The sequence below is a fragment of the Poromitra crassiceps genome, assembly GCF_964638095.1.
Source record: "Poromitra crassiceps genome assembly, chromosome: 26".
Lineage (NCBI taxonomy): Eukaryota > Metazoa > Chordata > Actinopteri > Beryciformes > Melamphaidae > Poromitra > Poromitra crassiceps.
The window spans coordinates 5,474,132-5,492,247 of NC_139640.1; the positions used below are offsets into that span (position 1 = coordinate 5,474,132).

Genomic DNA, 18,116 nt, shown 5'->3' on the forward strand with positions numbered 1-18,116 from the left:
GCGTTTTTTTTTGCCGATTTAGACGGCGCTAATTACCCAATTAAAAAATACAGCTCCGTTAGGTCAGCCGCAGGGCTGCTCTTTACATTTCCTGAAAGATTCCGCATGATCGCACTTAAAATGGCATAGCTGTGGCTGAACACAATTTGCTCACTCACTCTTACACACACACACACACACACACACACACACACACACACACACACACACACACTTCACATTCTTATTAGGATACGTACAAATGTAAGAGTGAAGTCCAACAGGCTTCAGTCGAGTTTGGAATAAGGGTCCCTGGTGCTCAACAGCAGGCCCGGTTTTACAGGGGTGCAAAAGCACGCATTGCACCCTTATTTTAATTGTCTGCATGCTCAGTTGAAAAGAGTGGTAAAAAAATTTTTTTTTTTTTTTTAAATGCTGCAGCTGCACACTTACTGTTTAAACTTGAATTATAATTGTTGTTTTTCTTTGTTCTTTGATGTGAATTTAGGGCTTTTTGGCACCTACATCTAACCTTTTAAGGTTGAGATAATTGTATTATCATTATATGGTCCAACTATTTCAGTAAAGCACTTGAAACACTTGAAATATTCTTGCTTGGCTGGTATCATTCTACTTGAAATGATGGTCAAATGCATTGTTTTTAGTAAAATAATTTTTCGGGCGGCCGGCCACCCGGGTCGGCCCGTGGATGTGCACCCCTTCCTATTGAGGATGCATCCCTAGTCATCTTGTTCTGGAACCGGCCCTGCTCAACAGTGAAGGACAGTGTACATGGGGAAACTTTTTATGTGGGCACTTCAAACAGACTACGCGAAGTAAGACACTCATTCAGTCTGCATGTTTCACCATGTCTCACCAAAAAACAAGGAACGCCAGCACGCGATGAATGTCCTTTCAGGGTTTTTATTCCGTCATTAACCCATTGATACCTGATGCAGCATTTGCATGTATATCCCTCATTTGTGTGTGTATCCCTTTAAGACAGTAAACCACATGACCCTAAAAAAATTCCGCTTTGAATATATGGCCACCCGAAAATATTTCCGCTTTGAAAAAATGGTTTGCATACGCTTTGCATCAGGTATCAATGGGTTAAGACTAGGGATGTCCGATATTATCGGCCTACCGATATTATCGGCCGATATTAGCATAAAAAATCGATATCGGAAAATATCGGTATCGGTTTTCATGCAGATATATATATATTTTTTAATACAGGGGGAGTCTCACTGAGAACAATGCTCTCTTTTTCAGGAGTGCCCTGTTCACATTCACACACACATTCATACCTGGAAGCTGACCAGTACAACCACAGTCTGATCTGTTGGCCACTGAGCAGCTCCACTGGAGCGGTTGGGGTTAAGGGCCTTGCTCAAGGGCACCTCAGTGGTGGTAATGAGGGAGGGGCAAGCGCTGCCTGTTTACTTTCCCCACCCAGATTTATCCTGCCGGTCCCGGGGATTGAACCGACGACCTTCTCGTCACAAGCTCGCTTCTCTAACACTTACAACTTTAACACAACATGCATATTATATATTAAACTCTTCAGCTACATTAAGCTACATTATGTAACTTGTTACGTGAAATTTTGGTGGAAAAAAAGCCCGCTTATATCGGTATCGGTTGATATCGGTTGATATCGGTATCGGAAATTAAGAGTTGGACATTATCGGATATCGGATATCGGTAAAAAAGCCAATATCGAACATCCCTAGTTAAGACCTTACAACGGACGTTTCAGCCAACAGGCCTTTTTGACAACGCTGAAGAAGGCCTGTTGGCTGAAACGTCCGTTGTAAGGTCTTGATGATGGAATAAAAACCCTGAAAGGACAACGCGTGCTGGCGTTCCTTGTTTTTTGACTGTTACTTTTGTGCCGTGCACCTGAATTGTTATTCTTACTTGGTGAGTGTGCTCACTGCCTTTGCGAGCTCTGCTAGCAAGGAGCGTGTGTTTTCATCACGTCTCACCCCCTGTAATAAACGTGCCGACTGAATGAGAGGCGCCAGTGTCTTACTTCGGGTAAAAGGGTTTTCATTATGTACAAACCTTTCCTGGCACCTCCCCACAAAACACGCTTTTAAACTTCTGTAAGAAGCATTTTAGAGTGTCACACATAACATAGATATTTGACACAGTGCCTGTCCTGTGGGGGTTAGTTAGACCGCTGCGTGTGAAGGGCTGAATGCCCAAGTTCTTCTCTCGTGATCATAAATGTGTTCAACTGCGTTCCGTTTAGTTTTAAATCGGAAATTCGCAGCTCGTAGGTCATGATTCAAATTTGAATTCTAGTGATGCAGCTTGGAAAAAACTAGAGAGAAACATAGAGGCCATTTACACCTGGCGTTAACATGTGCTTTCTGCCATCAGATTGTATTTTATCACTTCAGCCTGATTCCATTTACACCTGGTGTTAACATGCTTTTTCTGCAATCGGATTGCAATCAGATTGCAGAAATGGGTGTCCTCTCAATCTGCATAAAGTTGGTGTATCCAGATTGAGAGGACACATTGCATTTACACTTGTGTTCAATGTGTACACAATGCATCCCTGACCACCTCCGGAGGTGGTTTGGCCGATCAGATTGCAATCCTTCTTCAATGCGTTTTTGGGGGTGTTTACACCTGTACTTTCAAGTGATAAAACACAATCTGATTGCAATCTGATCACAGAAAACACATGTTAGCGCCAGGCCTCATAGATGCCCGCAAGATTGAATTTGGCCAAGATAAAATACTGCTCCCTGCAACAGCTGATTAGCCTGGTTAAAACCATCCGGTCACGTGAACTCACATTATTACATTATTACTCACAGTATTGGTTAATCAAGCAAGTTCACTTTGCATTTTTTCCATTCACCTAACGATGACAGCACTATCATACAGTTTGTAGACAAGCACCAAGTAGGAACAACACAGGCAGAACTAATGTTTTCAGATGTAAACAAATTCCTTTGAGTACAATTGTATTGTATGTGATTTTCTTTTAAATAACCCATATGATGCGAGAAGCAGCTGACCCCCAGGTATTTTCACATGATCTAATCTGGCCCCCATGTCTAGTGTTTACATTGTAGCCTATAGAGACACTGTGGAACGTGTCATCATTCAGAAGCCACGCCCAAGACGGGGGAAAACAGAAATCCCCGCTCCAATCCTGGCGTTCTCCTATGTCACGTGCATGGTTGCGTGTTGCACAAAAAGATCGTATATACGGAAGATGAACACTCCAACTTACTTCCTTGACAGCTAGATCCACATTTTTCTTCTCGCCAATTCTCAATGGCTTCCTTGTTTTGCTCAGGAGTACAAAAACTTTAACTGGCGATTTTTTACATTTGTTGTCTGCGCAGCCCCACCACACAACAGCTTTTAGCTATGTTTAATTCAAGGAAAATGACGCTGGTGTGTGGAAATGAACGGAGCTTTTCCCCCGTGATGGGCGTGGCCTATTTCATGCAGTGTCTCTATGCCGCCTTGAAGGGCCATTCCAGTGCGTTTTTTCTCTAGTGGGTCATCGGAATTTCCGACTTTCCGACATGTGTGGAATGCAGGATTAGTTGCTTTGCTCACCTGTACAAATGAAGCCTTGCCACCGTTGTACTGCACTATCTGCTCCGTTTCAACAAAGTTCGCCGCGTGGCCCTCTGAGTCGATGCCTGAGGACAGAGACAACGTACCGCTACTTGAAAAGTTGACTTTATCGAATGGCCAAAAAGCCTCATTAGTGCAGAGACAGTGACTAAAGCCTAGTAGGTCACACTACAACTGCTCAAGTCTTGCTCGACTAAAGCTGCGTTCACACCGACCTATTAAAGTTTTTCGCTGGCATCGAGTTTACATACAAAGTCAATGCAAACGAGCGATTGAGCGTATATTCGCCCGGGAGAAAAATCGCTGGGCGTCCGAGCGACAGAGACAGAGCGATAGGGAGAAAATTCGCTCGTTGCCCGAGATGAAATATCCCAACTCGAGCGAAATTACGCTGGCATCAGTCGCTCGCTGTTCAACGCTGATTGGCTGCCGTGTGAGAGTGAGTCAAGCATCACACTGGCTTGGAACAAACCGCTGGTTTATTGTGACAACAAACCGCATTGACAGCTGATTGACAGGCTGAGAGCTGACATGAAGTGAAGTCTGTACTACCGGTATAGAGCTCGCGTTAGGAGCACGCTGATAGGCTTAGCTTGTAAACAACTACAGTGGCTCGTATTGGACAAATATCATGACATTGCGTAACGTTATAGCCCCCAGATGTCCGTCAATTATTGTGCCTGTTGATGAGCGATTTAAACGGAGCGACAGAGCGATTCCAAAGGGTTGAATCGAGCGACGGAGAGAAAAATAAATATCTCGGTGTGAACACAGCTTAAGGCAGTTCAGAAAAGGACTGGTGTGTTGCGGTCTTGACAGGACCCTGTTGGTATCACATCACACACTACTTCCTTCTGTCAGTCAAAAAAACATTGAACCATTTGTCTAAAACACTATTGCAAAATACATTTCTTTCTCCATGGTACAGAAGCTACAGATTACATTTACATTACAAACATAATGTACAGGATAATCTGCATGAACTGTCGGGCCCAGAGCGCCCCTATCCTCCCAATTCCAAACAGGCTTAGAATCTGTGTTTAAAGCACATGGGACAAGTTAGCCCTGAAACTTTTCTGTAAGAAAGCCACGCGCCAAACTCATGTGATTGAAAATGTGTGGCAAGTAAAAAAAGATGTGGTTAAGATTAGGGTTTTCATATCTCACCACAACCATAACCAAACCCTAAAACTTAAAACTATGGAATGAATGTTTCTTTCTAGCTGAAAAACCTTCCCTAAGAATTTACAAAAAAGCTCTTAAGGAACTCTTAATTACTTCTGACAATACGTAAAAATCTTTCTTCTTCTGTATCTTGCTCTATTTCTTCTCTTTCTTTTGTTATTGTGTATGTATAAACATTTGAACTGTTAAATGAGGTGGAGTGCGCCTTATAAGCCCTCTGGGCTTTCTTTGCCTCCTCCTGCACAGTACTCCTGTCTGTATTTTAGCTCTGTAAATATCTCATCTGACTTGTCATTTGAACTGTCATATGCCTTTGTTTTGTTTCTACTGTGCGAATAAATAAAACCAAAAAAAAACTATAACCTAACCAAATTGTTGTACTTGCCTAAACCGGTTTGACCGGGAATCAAACCCCAGTCCTCAGATTGGAAGGCAAGCAGTTTACCCATTAAGCCACAGGACGGAGCACACCCTGAGCTGCACTTTTTTCACACCCTAACCCTCATGTTAACCAATTCATTTTTTTATTTGCCACACGTTTTAAGGAAGGAGCAGTTGCGGCAACCAATCAAATTAGTTTGGGGCGTGGCTTTCTTACAGAAAGGCCTTCTTACAGAAAGGCTTCAGGACGACTAACTTGTGCCACGTGCGTGTTGCAAATCACCTAGGGTTGCCCTAGGCTTTTTTCTTTTTTTAATATATTTTTTCCCGATTTTTTTATCCCATTTTTATCCCCCATTAGTGCTAATTTAATTTATTTATCCTGGTTGCTACTCCACCCTCTGCCGATCTGGGGAGAGCTGAAACTGGCTCCATGCTTCCTCCGAGACATGGGCAGTTAGCCAGCCGCTTCTTTTCACCTGACAGGGGAAGCTTCACCGGTAGGACATAGCCCGTGGGAGGTTCACGCTATTCCAACCAGTTCCCCTCCCTCTGAACAGGCGCCCTTAACGACCAGAGGAGGAACCACATTAGGAACCAGGATATTGCATGTTTTGGTGAAGGGGGTTCCTATATGAAGGAAACCCCCGGGAGGCACGGGGAGAACATGCAAACTCCACACAGAAAGGCCCTTTTGACGACCCCACCTGGGCGGTGGGCACTCGAGGGCATGCGGACGGGCACGCGTTCCTTCAGCGCTCACAGCGTCCCAGGCAGTGTTGGGAAGTAACGAGTTACTAGTTACTCGTTACTGTAATAATATTACTTTTTCCAAGTAACGAGTAGTGTAACGAATTACTATAGAATATAAGTAATAATATTACAATTACTTCAAGATAAACGAGCTCGTTACGTTAGTCGTTACATCTTTTGTTGAGTCCATTCTGTGATGCCGCTGCGCTGCAAAACGACACGCAGTCGGCATTCACTGATCACAAACAGCATGGCTTTAACGCTCCCAAAACAAGGTGACGTCACCGCAGAGCCCATTCAGAGCAGCAACAGGCAGGCAGGCAAGCACACCTGACACCTCCCTCTCTGTCCTGCTGAGCCGAGGAGGAAAATCCGTGGCTGCGGATATATTCCCATGACTTTGTTTTTGTCGGGAAGAAAGGTGACACGATTGAACATCAAAGTCAAATGTAAACGGTGTCCAGGACAGGTAGGCAACACTCTTTCCACTGTGAAAAACACGAGCTCAAACTTCCTAACGTTAACGTTACGAGACGAGAGGACAGCACAACAGAAACCGGAAAACTGTTCAAATACAGAGATAACGTAAAAACTCACAAGCTGGTGGACATCAAACATTGCTGTTATTATTGTCAGGTTAATGTTGCAGAGCTAACGTTATTTGTGACACAAATTTGTTAAGCAAAGATGTAGCCTATACGTATTGAGTTTGCATTGGCAGTGCATACTGCATTCTATAAAACAGAAGATAAAAGATTGCATCTTGTCAGTCATCACTTTGAGCCAGGTGTGCTCTTCATCAAGCATCTCTGTAGGAAGCTGTGCTCTGGCAAAGCGATTAGTTTAAATGGAACGGCACATAATAGACCTAGTTCACACATTCGCACCGCAAAGTCTGCATTTTGATGAGAAAAACGCTATGGGCCTTTTTCACAACGGCCATTTGTGTCTAGAAGACAGAGTATACACAGGTGCAACCAACTAACTAATTAAGGCTCCAGCACTGGAACACCTAAATGGACTGGAAGTTGGAAGCCCTAATTAACATCTTGGTGCACCTGTGTTACCTCCTGCCTTTTAGATACAAAATCGCTGCAGTGAAAAAGGCCTATTGCCATTTGTGTGGAATGTAACGGAAAAGTAATATAACGAGTATCTAACGAATTACTTTTGGCATGGAGTAATAAGTAAAGTAATAATATTACTTTTGAAAATAGTAACGAGTAATATGTAATATATTACTTTTTTAGTAATGAGTGCCCAACACTGGTCCCAGGTGGGAATCGAACCCAGGACCTTCGAGCTGTGAGGCGACAGCGCTTACCACTGCACCACCGTGCCCCCCTCCCTAGGCTTTTGAAGGGGACGGTAGCATTACCTCGGACGTAGTAGCGGACCCCGGCTCTGAAACAGCTCCTCCTAGAGATGACATTCCATTCAAACACCTTTCCGTTGATGCAACACGACTTCATGGTGATGTCTGGTCCACATGCCAGTTAAAGAATCACATTTTGTGAAGTGGAACTGGCAGGATTCAGTGCTATAGACACTTATACTTATATACGTTATACTTACATTTGACTGCATGTGTACACGGGCACTTATTAGTCATATCAGCAGTGACAAATACAATAGTCTTATCGTTCAACACTCCTTTGGACCGATATCAAACACGTGGAGCAATTCAACAGTCATAAAACAGAAAAGAAAAGACAAAAGAAGTCCATGTGATATTTATAGCAAGATAACATGGTGGTAAAATCATTAGGGTGTGGACAATTTGCGCCAGAGCACTTGGGGGACTGATTAAAAAAAATCTTAACACAGTTAATTCTAGTTTATAATCTCTTTTTACACAGCAGCAAAGCCATTTATCTCAATTCTACATCTGACATTATAAAACGGTTAGTTCCGGTCAAGTAATTGATTATCAACAACCGGAATCACAGCTGTGTTGTTATACAGTATAACAGCCCCTCCTAACCTAATATAACCTAAGTGCCTTGGAAGGATCAGTCTAATTCTAGTCTAATTCTAGTCTCTGGCTCCCTCTGGTGGCTCTGGTGAAAACAGCAGAAAATCTCAGTATCATAGACTCGTGGAGAAAGCAAGAAGAGTGATATCATGATCACAGGGGAAAAAAACTCATAAGATGAAAAACTAAAAGTAATCTCAATGTACAAGACAAAAAAAGAGAGGTAGCTGTCCAATATGGTTGCAGGGAGTTCCTCAGCTGTTGAAGGCAGCAAAAAAGAGAAGACAGGCACTCTGAGTTACATTACATTACATTACGTCATTTGGCAGACGCTTTTATCCAAAGCGACTTACAATAACACATTTTTGTCAGCAATAGAGCAATCAACTATGGAGCACAGTCTATGACAACTACAACTTCTGAAGGAATAGTGGTAAAGTTAAGTTAGTATTTTTTTTTTTTTATGAAGAGAGAGAAAGAAGTTGGTTCAAGAAGGGCCCAGATGGAGCCTGACAAGGTGTGTCTTTAGTCTTTTCCGAAAGATCGGCAGTGATTCGGCCGTCCTGACCGAAGGTGGAAGCTCGTTCCACCATTGAGGTGCCAGGGACGAGAAGCGTCACGATCGGGATGAGCGACTTTTAGCCCCCGTAGCGAAGGAGGGGCGAGGCGACCTGCACTGGTGGAGGAGCGAAGTGAGCGCTGAGAGATTTGGAACCTGGCCATAGATTGCAGGTACAGAGGAGCTGTCTGGTGTACAGCCCTGTAGGCCAGTACCAGTGTTTTGAATTTGATGCGTGCCGAGATGGGAAGCCAGTGGAGGTCCCGGAAGAGGGGAGTGACATGAGAGAATTTGGGTTGGTTGAATATCAGACGGGCTGCAGCGTTCTGAATGAGCTGAAGCGGTCGGATGTCAGTGGCAGGTAGGCCGGCCAGGAGCATGTTGCAGTAGTCCAGGCGGGAGATGATAAGTGACCAATATAACTCAGGACTGAGTTATATTAAATAATTATATTAATATAACTCAGAGTATATTAAATAATTATATTAATATAACTCAGAGTGCCTCGGACGTCTTTTCTTTTTGCTGCCTTCAACACCTGAGGAACTCCCTGCAACCATATTGGACAGCTACCTCTCTTTTCTATCTTGTATCTATATATGCCCCATCCTGGAAGAGCACCTGATTTTTACTCTGCTATATTGATGTCTTGACCCAATGCACCACTCCCATCTTTATCTCTGTCATCTCAACGTAACTGTATGTAACAATTGAGCAAAGAAGATTTTAAACTAATTGAGGAAGGAACCCAAGATGTGAATGAGACATTACCGATCTAACGCCGATTCACGGCAATATTCATACTTTTCATTCTTACGAGGTGGAAGACAACATACAGTAGCAGTCGGAGTAGCAGTAGAAAAGGATACAGCCATGTACAACGGGATACACAAACTTGTGCAGCTGTAAGAAGAGAAGAGAGCAGCGTTAGACGATGAGATGGTTAGGATTCTGTATAGAACCTTCGTGGAGAAAAGTGTTTCTATTTCTGTCCACCTCTGGCTGTGTGATGAATTCCCTCAGGAGGTGACCATTCCAGACAAACCGTTGATCTGCCTAAAAGGAGAAGGACAATTATACAACAGTTCCAACCAAGCAATCTGATTGCGATGCACAACTATAAAAAGGACTAAAGGAAAGTCCTTTATAGTTGCGCGTCGCGGCTACGTAACGTTACATTAGCAAGCTTACCTCGTTGGCTTGATGTTGACAGAATTTGCAAAACAGCTTATCGCCTGAGTCCTAAAAGTCATTAGGATAATGCTCTGCACTCGCTTTTTTGACCACGGTAAAGGCGGGGCAGCTGGACGCTTCAATATCGTTGTGAATTTGTGAAGTAGCATGAAAGCTACGGCTTGTAAACAACGCTGGAGCGACCCCGCGGTAACGTTTCCTCTCCACAAAACGTTCCATTCAGTGGACGCGGATTTCTATGGCCCTTGTGTTGTTTTGGTGTGTCTTCTTCTGTGGCGTTTATGGCGTTCAAACAGCGTTTAGGCACTTTACCACCACCTTCTGGATTCGACGTATTCGTTGTGTCGCTTCATGCACCGAACCGCGACGCCCATACCGTGACTTCACGGGATGAATACACGTACCCGCGACACCCCTAATTAGGTTATTTTTGTATGTAGGGCTGGCTCTACGACTGCATACGGGGATGATGCAGGCATCTAGTCGGTTAATAGGGCTGGGCAATATAATCGATACGGCAATATATCGCGATATTTTATTTCCCGATACTGTATCGATACTTGGACGCCAAGTATCGCGATATTTAAAAAAAAAATATATATATATGTATATATATATATATAAAAAAAAATTGCAGGCCATGCCATGCCAGGCCTCTGCATCTGGTGATTCCCACCCCTAATCGATACTGTATCGATATTTCCCATATCGATGCGTTCAGTAACACTCAACACTCAGTAGTTTTGACTTAATTTGTCCACTAACTTATCAGTATAAAGTGATGTACATATTATTACACTACCTGGGTGGTACACAGTGTGTTGTATCTTTAGCTCTATTATTTAATTTTGAGTAAATTCTGTAGAATATCGCAATATATCGCAATATGTATCGCATCGCAATATATCGTGATACAATCGTATCGTGACCCAAGTATCGTGATACGTATCGTATCGTGAGATCCTTGCCAATACCCAGCCCCATCGGTTAAGCGTTTAAACATCCGCTACCCTCGTTAGTCGGCACCAAAATACTAGTCGGTTAAACGAATAATTAAATGATCTTAATAATAAACAGCCACTAACAGCCCCCTCCTCTAATGCCCGGATGTAAATGAAACAAAGCAGGCTGTTGTGTCCTGCGCCTTTAAGAAGTAATGACGTAGTGACGTGTGAGACAGGAGAGGAGAGTAGAACTGTCATTCTGCGTGCGTGCTGTTATGCTGTGAAGTTGCTGCTGCTTTTGAGAATGAAACAGCGTTCAGGATAACGCTCTGTTGCTTCATTTACTAGACAGGTCAAAGGAGAGGAAGGGCGATGGCATCTCACAAAACCAGCACAGTTTGGCAGTATTTTGATCCAGTCAATGAAAATATGGTTGTATGTATGTAGGCTGTGTCAGATCAAACTGGCATATAACGTCAACCACTCGACTAGGGATGCAGGTGTTTCCAGTTTGAAGGTATACCGCGGTTTCAAAAAGTCAAGGTATCAAAACCACTAAGATTTGCTGTCATACCTTCCCCACAGTATCAGCTGTTTCCCCTGAGAGAGAAAGTGCCCAGACATGTGCAGTTATGTGGCCCCTCCCCCCGGCCTGCCCAGTCTCAGCAATCAGTGTAGCTGAGCCTGTGATCGTCAAGAAGTCATCAAGATAAGCATTTATTTGATATTATGATGTGTTTTAGTTTTACATAAATTAATTAGATGAAATAAATAAAATAAAATATATTTTGGGCAAAAAAAGTATTTTTGTTGTTGCCAGATTTCACAATAACACATTAAGGTCCGCGATACCGTGAAATTTTTGTCCAAGGTTATCATACCATCAAAAACTCATACCGCTGCATCTCTACACTCGACCAACATTCAGCACAGGCATGTGGATGCAAGGGCAGCATAGCATTGAACGCATTAGCCACACAAGCTAACACGTTTAGCCCTTAGCCCACACAAGATAACATGGCAACGAATGCGAAAGTTAAATGGACTATATTTAGCCTGAATACACCGGTGCTAGGGTGGAGTTGTCAATGTTTTCTGATGTGCAATGTTCATAAACAGCGCAAGATGATTTGGATATTGACGATTATGATGAACGTAATTAACGGAGCGTGTATTGACGTATTTGTCGTATAGCTACACGCACCGAACCGTGACGCCCATACCGTGAGTGACGTCACGGGACGAATACACGTACCGTGACACCGCTACAATAGACTGTGTTATGTAAAGAAAAAACGTCAACCTTTTTGGGTAGCACATTATGGTTTACATTTGATTTATGGAGGTGGTTGTCGTTGCTGTTGTGAAGCACTTTGTAAAGGAAGGTGAGTTAACCCCTCACCCTCTCCAGCAGGCTCATCTCTTGAAACTCGGGGCTGGTGTTGGCCAGGCGCTGCAGCGTGTGGGTCAGGTCGTAGTCCGTGGCAAAGTAGAAGCCGTCTGTGTGGAGCACGTTGTTGATCATGGAGAGGAAGGCTTTGTTGTCTTGCATCTGAGAGGAGTCAGAGAGAGATGACAGGGAGGATGTCAACACTGACCGAGAGAGGAGTCAGAGAGATCAGGTGGGACTGACGTAAGCTGTTAACTACTGTCTGTGGGGGTTGATTTCTGCTGGGAACACTGCCAATATTTGGAAATGCTGGTATCTAGGAGGAGAGGCTGAAAAGCAAACGGGATGGAAATTTGTCTGTATGTGCTATAAAATGACGCGTTACAGGATGTCACAGTTGGCTAGCAAATCTAATTTGACAACAACCCAATTTCATCAGTTAGCAGTCAGAGAGAGTACTGTAGCCTAGCCTAGGTAAACCCAGCCACCACGTGACCTGCTCTCTCAGTTCCCAGTCACTGAGAGCAGGTCACGTGGGGGATGGGTTTACCCAAGCTAACTGTAGCCCAGAGCAGGGGCGGACTGGGACCAGAATCCAGGCCGGGCATTAGATACCATGCAGGCCAGGCCAACACACGCGGACACACATGCCGGCGACCGAAGGTCTCCGGCGAAAAATTTGGGCCGTTTGAAGCAAGATTTGGTGAATATAATGCTAATGTGATGTTACAAGTTGAAGTTACCTATTTGTTCACTAATAGAATTCAACATTGCCTCGATAACTGCAAGTATAATATGAAGATGTAAAAACAAAAACATGCCTCTGCACAAAAGCTTCACAGCAAACTTCATTTAAGAAAGAGTGCAGTATCCTGTCTTGTCTCGTCTGAGGTTCAATGCAAATACAAAAATAATAAAATCAAACTGCTTCATCTCCACTTTAAACTTTATTGTGCAGACAGTCCTACTGATAATCTCATAAAGCACATTAATGTGAAATGAATAAGCATAGCCTACATGTTTATCATCTTTATGCCCTGAAATTGTAGCCTACCTGAAGGTTCCTGATTCTGTTGATTTGCTCAACATTGCATGTATTCGATTTGTCTTTCATTGGATTAATAATACAATATACTTATATACTAGATTTAACATTTGACCAAGTTCATTCATGAGTTAAGCCCGCCTCAAGTATAGTCAGGAGCCATCATTGTAAGAGAAGCAAGGTGTACCTACCTGGTTGTCTGTCAGGTGTAACACTGTCTTCTTATAGGAGATCACGTCGAAGTCCAGGGCCTTCCACACAGCGTGGCCCAGCAGGTCTCCCACCTTCTTCTTCTTTGTGATAACAACCAGGTACATGCCTAACAAAACAGACAATGTAGTAACCACCTTAAAATCGCCCTGTAACAACCAGGTACATGCCTAACAAAACAGACAATGTAGTAACCATCTTAAAATAACCCTGTAACAACCAGGTACATGCTTAACAAAACAGACAATGTAGTAACCACCTTAAAATAACCCTGTAACAACCAGGTACATTCCTAACAAAACAGACAATGTAGTAACCACCTTAAAATAACCCTGTAACAAGCAGGTACATGCCTAACAAAACAGACAATGTAGTAACCACCTTAAAATAGCCCTGTAACAACCAGGTACATTGCCTATCAAAACAGACAATGTAGTAACCATCTTAAAATAGCCCTGTAACAACCAGGTACATTGCCTATCAAAACAGACAATGTAGTAACCATCTTAAAATAGCCCTGTAACAACCAGGTACATTGCCTATCAAAACAGACAATGTAGTAACCACCTTAAAATAGCCCTGTAACAACCAGGTACATTGCCTATCAAAACAGACAATGTAGTAACCATCTTAAAATAGCCCTGTAAGCCCAGACTCTGATGATGATAGTAAGCGGGTCCAGTGAGCCTACCTGCCACCAAGCGGATAGTCCCCATCACTCCACAGATTGGCCGGGTCACAGCAGATGGAGGGATGTCCCGCCTCCCTAAGAACCACAACAGTCAGATTATAACAATGGTTTTTCAATGTACCAAAAGTGCTTCACATATCTGAGGGTGTGTGCATGTGTAGCCTGTGTGTGTGTGTGTTTGGGGGACTCAACTCCTCTTGCCCCTGCTGCTAACTAGGTCATATCACTGTAGAGATGAAGAATGAAGATTGTTCTTCACGGTGACAAATATCAGAATATGAGAGATGATTCTCAGGGTTCCACTCGGTTTCCATTTTTACTCATTTTCCCAGACTCTATGTTCTTGACTGGATTTGACTTTGGTCGATATTTGATATAATGCATGCCGACAGCTGCTGAGCAATACGAGCATCCCTCTATCTAAACATTACTCTTCACATCAATTAAAACTGTGGACTCAAAAGTGGGTCTACACCCCCATAAAAGCTATAATTATGTGTGTGTTTAGGGACCTGAACTACTACCGTACATTTTCCATACTTTTCCAGACATTTTTTCACATTTCCAAACTATCAAGACCTAAATGATCACATTCATTTTATAAACTTTTCCAGACTTGCCAGACCTGCATAGGGACCCTGTTGACAGATATTGCAATTTGACTCACGATTTTAGTGGGAAATACAAATTATTTTCATTTGACTGGAAAAAAATATATAAATGATGATGTGATTTTTACTGAGGTCTACTCTGTACCAAACAAGTATGTTCCCTTATGTCTGGATAATATGATAGGCCGGGCCATCGCTGGAGCATCACAATGCTTCATCTAATGCTATGTTGCAGGCATTCACATGAGACCTCAGAAACAGATCATATAATATCCAAATTGAGAATGCAGAAATGAGGTGAGTTGAATGTTTTATGACAGTAAGGGAAGAGGGTACTTCCCCATGCAAATGAGAGCTAAGAAAAGTTGAAACTAGTTGACGCTGCCTAGCCAATATTTCCTGGGATGTAAAAGCAAATTAAAAAAAATTAAAAAGGGGGAGTGGATTGTGTTAATGTATTATTACTTGAGTACTTGCATCAGTTACATCCTGAGGAAGTAACTTTTATCTGTGTGCATGTGTGACTGGTTTAGACTATAGAGTTGATAATAAGCGGTCTGGGACCAGCCAGCCAAGACATGCTGGCACCATTTCTTCTTCTACGGACATTTTAAGGTGCCGATGCTCAAAATTGTAAGCTGCACTACACCCTCCCAACCACTGAGCACCGAACCGATACATCCGGCGCTGTGGAGCACCTAAAAACTTTGGCACTGGCATGTGGAAAAAGTGCTCGGTATTGGAAACTACGTACTATTTGGGAGTGCCTGGACAGCGTCATCTTGGATAACAACATTGGCTCGGAGGTAGGTACAGTTTTATTGTGATTGATAGCGTGTATATCGCGTGCAGCCACTTAGCCGGCGTTGCAGTGGCTGAGGGGACCAAGCATCCGAGACTCTGAAGGAAGAATGACTGAAGAGTCTCGCGTTGAGGCTAGTTATATTACCAGACCAGAGTAAAAAAAATATATATTATTATTATTATTATTATGTTATCGATAATTGATCGTTAATTTTCCCGAATTTCGATTATGGAAATTGATTCAAAATGCCCATCCCTAGTAGCCAATCAAGAAGCGAGCTGACTGAAGAACACGGAAGCATAACAAAATAAAGAAGAAGAAGAAGACTCGTTCTTCTTCTTCTGTTTGGTGTAACGCGTCTTTATGTATGTGGTGTGCTGTATTGGGAATATCGGAGCACACCACACACACAATACGACCAAAACGGTTCAATCCATGATTTTTTATCTTCGTGTGTGTGGGGTCTCTCACAGATAAAAAAATCTGTTAAGATTTAGACAATCTTTATGTGTGTACCAGGCTTCAAGGGTGTTAAATCTGACCCTAGCAAAACGTTCAGAATGCAGAAATGAGGTGAGTTTCATGTTTTATGACAGTAAGGGAAGAGGGTACTTCCCCAGCGAGCCATCAGGCGAGCTGTCAGAAGCACCTAAGCCTAAGGTGGGTGACTGCTATAGATATCGGAGCAGATAATCCTGCCAGTAATGTATGTTCTTCTCATTCAACTATGTTGTGCATGAAAACTTAGCCAAATTATTACCGGTGAGGGTCATTTCAGTCGACACCCTGTCAATAGCCAGGACATCTGTGGCGCCATGGTCACAAGCTTCGATGTAGAACTTCTCCGGTGTGGTGCGCCTGTTGTGACAAAGACAAGAGGTGTTTCAAAGCCCTACCACCAAGTTGTGCTACTCGGTCAGAAAAGCGAAGTTTAAGCCTGCTGTCAAAAGACTGTCCGTCATCTGGGATACCCCATTTGCCTTTTTCACTTTCCACCCAATTCGGCCATTTTGTGTCTAAAAGGCAGGAAGTAACACAGGTGCAAGCAGAACATTAATGAGGGTTTTCAACTTCAAATCAATTTTTTTGATCCAATGCCGGGGGCCCTCGTTACTGTTTTGTTTGCACCTGTGTTACTTCATGCATTTTATAGGCATTAATAGGCGTCACCTGTTCGACTTGTTCTCGCACAGTTCCGTGTACATGGCTTTCTTACCCCGCTAGCCGGGAGCTTCTCGCTCATACTGAGCATTAGCGCCCGGCGAATGTCAACGCATTTCCCATCAAACAATTGTGCCGCTCTCACATCTAGGTATAAAAACCAACCCTTACCTGAGCCAAAAATGTGAAGTGAAGAAGCTATCCGATTGCCAACATCCTCTTCTTTTAAATACATATAGTGGCCTCTTCCAAATTGTTGCATAAAACCCACTTTTCTGTCTTTGAAAAACCGAAAATGTAGGTGCAATACCATTCCGGAAGTGTGGGGGGCATTAGTGAGTATACAGTGAGTAAACAGTGAGTCGTAGTTCCGGGTTGCTCCAGATGAATGATTTTCGGTTTTTCAAAGACAGAAAAGTGGATTTTATGCAACAATTTGGAAGAGGCACCTATATGTATTTAAAAGAAGAGGATGTCGCGCATCGGATAGCGTCTTCACTTCACGTGTTTGGCTCAGGTAAGGGTTGGCTTTTATACCTAGACGTGAGAGCGGCACGATTGTTTGATGGGAAATGCGTTGACGTTCGCCGGGCGCTAATGCTCAGTATGAGCGAAATGGCTTACGTACACACTGCACTTGTTTCTAACACGTAGCTTAAGTTAGCTGTCGTTAACTGCACTCTTAACGTTACGCCATATCATATTTCACGAAAGCAGTGCTTCCGCTATCATAGCCAACTTCATGTATTGTGGGTGAGAACTGGTGATAGTTTCTCTAGCATCAGATCAAGTTGAGCTCACGTAACGTTAGCTAACTATACAGCTAGCAGCTCACGAGCGGTCTGTAATGTTTACTGCTAGCTAACGTTACGTAGAATTGACTCGTTTAACTGATTCGCCTGTCTCATATGAAATAATTAAGAGAGAGCATGCACGAGTTTATGAACATACAAATAAAGTGAGCTGACCACAACATAATTAATGCTCAACGGGACTTACAGGCTGAAGCTCTCGTAGGCGTTCGCCATCTTTCCTCCAGTTCTGACCTCAGTGACGTGTCTGTCTGTCGAGGGAGGGGGGAGGAGCCGAGAAGAGCCTGGTGACGCGAGGTTAGGAGGGAGGAGGGCGTCGCCCCTCAGCTCTGTCTTACAGGAGCCGTTAAGGGCCAATAAGCCCTCAGCGCTGTCTGGAGCTGTGTTTGGACCATTTTTACAGTCTATGGTTTGGACGTTTGGACTGTGTGTTTGTACATCTCTGTACATAAAAGATCAGATGGTTCAGTCAAGTTCAGTCCCACCCATACTTTGACTTGCAAACTTGAACAGTGTTGGGCAAGTTACTTTAAAAATGTAATATACTACATACTACTAGTTACTTTCATTTGAAAGTAATAAGTTACTTTACAATATTACTGTCTGTGTAGAGAGTAACTTGTTACTTATTACACTACTTTTGCATTACTTTCACCAAAACAACAGCAGCAGCAGAAGGACATCGCTGCCCTGGAACCATCCCAAAAAATAATGTCAACCACATTGAAGTCAGTTTAAACAATCCAAAATTCTAAATGTTATTCTTTTCCTTTGTTATTGTCATCTGTAGTGGTTATTTGCATAAA

The 18,116-nt window shown here is 43.1% G+C and overlaps 1 protein-coding gene across 1 annotated transcript in view; it reads right to left on the bottom strand.

Annotated features, from left to right (window-relative positions):
* Nucleotides 1-17,527, bottom strand: part of sacm1lb (SAC1 like phosphatidylinositide phosphatase b) — a 39,009-nt gene extending 21,482 nt beyond the window's left edge. The window contains exons 1-9 of the mRNA XM_083661505.1: nt 17,498-17,527; nt 16,098-16,195; nt 13,922-13,996; nt 13,212-13,339; nt 11,988-12,137; nt 9,444-9,503; nt 9,317-9,350; nt 7,292-7,393; nt 3,574-3,659 (exon numbers count right to left, since the gene is read on the bottom strand). Coding sequence (XP_083517631.1) covers nt 3,574-3,659; nt 7,292-7,393; nt 9,317-9,350; nt 9,444-9,503; nt 11,988-12,137; nt 13,212-13,339; nt 13,922-13,996; nt 16,098-16,195; nt 17,498-17,526 — 762 coding nt within the window. The 5' untranslated portion in view covers nt 17,527. The remainder of the gene's footprint in view (nt 1-3,573; nt 3,660-7,291; nt 7,394-9,316; nt 9,351-9,443; nt 9,504-11,987; nt 12,138-13,211; nt 13,340-13,921; nt 13,997-16,097; nt 16,196-17,497) is intronic.
* Between the last annotated feature and the right edge of the window lie 589 nt (nt 17,528-18,116).